The sequence below is a fragment of the Caloenas nicobarica genome, unplaced genomic scaffold, assembly GCF_036013445.1.
Source record: "Caloenas nicobarica isolate bCalNic1 unplaced genomic scaffold, bCalNic1.hap1 Scaffold_592, whole genome shotgun sequence".
NCBI classification, from domain to species: domain Eukaryota; kingdom Metazoa; phylum Chordata; class Aves; order Columbiformes; family Columbidae; genus Caloenas; species Caloenas nicobarica.
The window spans coordinates 55,983-59,526 of record NW_027017581.1 but is presented as its reverse complement, the minus strand read 5'-3'; the positions used below and the strand labels follow the sequence as shown (position 1 = coordinate 59,526).

The following is a 3,544-nucleotide window of genomic DNA, read 5'->3' as shown; positions in this document are numbered from 1 at the left end:
CCCTTCCTTCAACATGGGGGCGGCACCTATGGGTGTCCCTGCTGTGTTCCTCTGGGGAGTGGGGGGGCATTTTTGGGGACCCCCCCCCCCATTTTTACAGAATAAAGGTTTTATAGAAAACGAGGGTGTCTGGCGGGGGTGGTATTTGGGGAAGCCCGCCGGGATTGGGGACCCCCCATCGAATTGGGTCCCCCAGGATTGGGACCCCCCCACACCCCTCACAACCCCGACAAATCCACTCCCCCCAAAATAATGGGATCAACACAGTGAAGCCAATTGTCCCCCCCCTTTATTGTTTCCCCATTTTATTGTCCCCCCCCACGATGTCCCCCAGTGTCCCCCATTGCTGACCCCCTGTCCCCCCGAGCTGGTTTCTCCCCGTCCCTTGTCCCCTCCAACAAGCCGGCGCCTTCTTCAGCGTCACCGGCAGGTGACGAGGTGACACCGTGGAGCTCGACCAGGCGCTGGAAGGTCTGGGCCAAGAGCAGAACGCCCGTCAGGCCCAGGAGCAGGTAGGCTGGGGGGAGAGGATGGTGAGAGGTCAGCCCAACTCAACCCCACTCAACCCCACTCAACCCCACTCAACCCCACTCAACCCCACTCAACCCCACTCAACCCCACGCAACCCAACTCAACCCCACTCAACCCCACTCAACCCCACTCAACCCCACGCAACCCCACTCAACCCCACGCAACCCCACTCAACCCCACTCAACCCCACGCAACCCAACTCAACCCCACGCAACCCAACTCAACCCAACTCAACCCCACTCAACCCAACTCAACCCAACTCAACCCCACTCAACCCCACTCAACCCAACTCAACCCCACTCAACCCCACACAACCCAACTCAACCCCACGCAACCCAACTCAACCCCACTCAACCCCACTCAACCCCACTCAACCCAACTCAACCCAACTCAACCCAACTCAACCCCACTCAACCCCACTCAACCCCACTCAACCCCACTCAACCCAACCCAACCCAACTCAACCCAACTCAACCCAACTCAATCCAACTCAACCCAACTCAATCCAACTCAACCCCACACAACCCCACTCAACCCCACTCAACCCCACTCAACCCCACTCAACCCAACTCAACCCCACTCAACCCAACTCAACCCCACTCAACCCCACTCAACCCCACTCAACCCCACTCAACCCAACTCAACCCAACCCAACCCAACTCAACCCAACTCAACCCAACTCAATCCAACTCAACCCAACTCAATCCAACTCAATCCAACTCAACCCAATTCAACCCAACTCAATGCAACTCAACTCGACCCATTAAACTCAGCTCAAAACCAATTTGGGGGGTTCCAACCCCCCCAAACCCCACTCACCGGCAACGCCCACTTGGTAGAGCTGCCGGAAGGGTTGTGCCGGTGTCTCGGCCGGCACGAGGTCCCCCAGGCCGATGGTGCAAAGGGAGATAACGCAGAAGTAAACGGCGTCCAAGTAGCTCCAGCTGCCTTCAAGAACGTGGAACACGGCGGCGGGAGTAGCACCAGGACCCCCATGGTGACACCCACCAAGAGGACGAAGTGGGTGTGGGTGGCGCCGTGCCGGGTGAACCCCCAGCGGACCTGGAGGTACCGCCGGGGGCGGTCCACCAAGGGACCCATCAGGCGGCGGGCGGTGGCCGTCAAGGTCAACATGGTGACGGGGACGCCCACCACGACGTAGGCGGTGCAGAAGGCTCTGCCGGCAGCTGAGAGGGGCGTCACTGAGCCATAGCCTGGGTTTTGGGGAGGGGAGGGGTTAGTGAGGTGACCCCACCCCAGGTGTCCTGGATCTCAAGAGGGTCTCAGATCTGAGATGGGTCCTGGGGGTCCTGCTGCTTATGGGGATCCCCGATCTTATGGGGATCCCTGATCTCCTGGGTGTCCCACGGGTCCCCGATCTTCTGGGGGTCCCAAGGAGTCCCAGTGCTCATGGGGGTCCCTGATCTCCCAGGAGTCCCCGATCTCTCGGGAGTCCCCGTGTCCATCCTTACCCACAGTGGTGAGGAGGGTGGTGACGAAGAGGAGAGCGCTGGCTGGGTCCCAGTGGGTGCCATTGGGGGCTCGGGGGGTCCCCTCCAGCGCCCACAGCCCCAGCGCCCCCAGGACCAGCAGCCCCGCGTAGGCCACAGCCACCAGCACGGCGCCGCGGAGCATCTCCAGCGCTGTCACCGTCACCTGGGGTCCCTTGTCCCGCTCCCGGTCCTTCCCCGCAGCTCCCGGTCCCCAGCCCGACCCCTCACCGGTCCCGGTCCCGGTGTCTGTCCCGGTCCCGGTGTCTGTCCCGGTCCCTGCCCCTCACCGCAGCCTCTGGGCTCGGTCCCTGTTCCTGTCCCTGTCCCGATCCCTGTCCCGGTCCCGGTCCCAATCCCGGCCTCGGTCCAGGTCCCGATCCCCGTCCCCGATCGATCCCGGTCCCGCACCCATCCCGCAGCGCCCGGTCGCGCCGGGACCCGCCCTGGGAGGCGGCACCGGGGGGACAGGGCGGGAACTGGGGGGCCGGTAACGGGAGAGGCCAGTCATGGGGGGACCAGCAACAGGAGGGGGGACCAGTGATGGGGGAACGGGGGGACCAGTACTGGGGTCCAACTGGGGTGACTGCAACGGGGGTGTCACTGGGGTTCCCAGGTGACGGCAAGTGGGGTGACTGGTGGGAGGGCCCAGGCGGGGGACAGGAGCCCGCCCAGGGCGCCCCCCCCGTGACAGACGGATGGACGGATGGTTGGGGGGTGTGTGACCCCCCCGGTCACGGGGCCGTCATGTGCCGCCACGCGCCCCGTGGTTTCCTCCCGGTGACGTCAGGGGACGGGGCGGGGGGTGACACCCGTGGGGATGGGACACCCGGGGGGACGGGGATGGGGGGACATGGAGGGGGGGCATGGAGGGGGTCAATGGGGCTGTTTTGGGATGAAACACCCCAGAAGAGGCCAAACCCTCTGCAGGTGAGTGACCCACACACTGACCCACACACCGAGCCACAGCGCCCACAGTGCCCCACAGCACCAATACTGCCTCAGAGCCCTCCAAATGCTGCCCCATAGCCACCACAAACTGCCCCGTAGGCCTCGCAGTACTGCCCCACAGCAGCCCATGGGTCCTGCACTCTGCCCCATAGATCCACGGCACTGCCCCACAGCACCCCATGGGCCCTGCACTCTGCCCCACAGATCCACGGCACTGCCCCACAGCACCCCATGGGCCCTGCACTCTGCCCCACAGATCCACGGCACTGCCCCACAGCACCCCATGGGCCCTGCACTCTGCCCCACAGATCCACGGCACTGCCCCACAGCACCCCATGGGCCCTGCACTCTGCCCCACAGATCCAGGGCACTGCCCCACAGCAGCCCATGGGCCCTGCACTCTGCCCCATAGATCCACGGCACTGCCCCACAGCAGCCCATGGGCCCTGCACTCTGCCCCACAGATCCACGGCACTGCCCCACAGCAGCCCATGGGCCCTGCACTCTGCCCCATAGATCCACGGCACTGCCCCACAGCACCCCATGAGTCCTGCACTCTGCCCCATAGATCC

At 64.4% G+C, this 3,544-nt stretch overlaps 1 protein-coding gene across 1 annotated transcript; it reads right to left on the bottom strand.

Moving 5' to 3' along the window:
* Window positions 1-305: 305 nt before the first annotated feature.
* Window positions 306-2,219, bottom strand: LOC136002872 (potassium channel subfamily K member 6-like). Its single transcript, XM_065658118.1, is given in 4 exon segments — window positions 306-517; window positions 1,351-1,509; window positions 1,512-1,745; window positions 2,004-2,219. Coding segments are annotated over 4 exon segments (768 nt in total). The 5' UTR covers window positions 2,167-2,219.
* Between the last annotated feature and the right edge of the window lie 1,325 nt (window positions 2,220-3,544).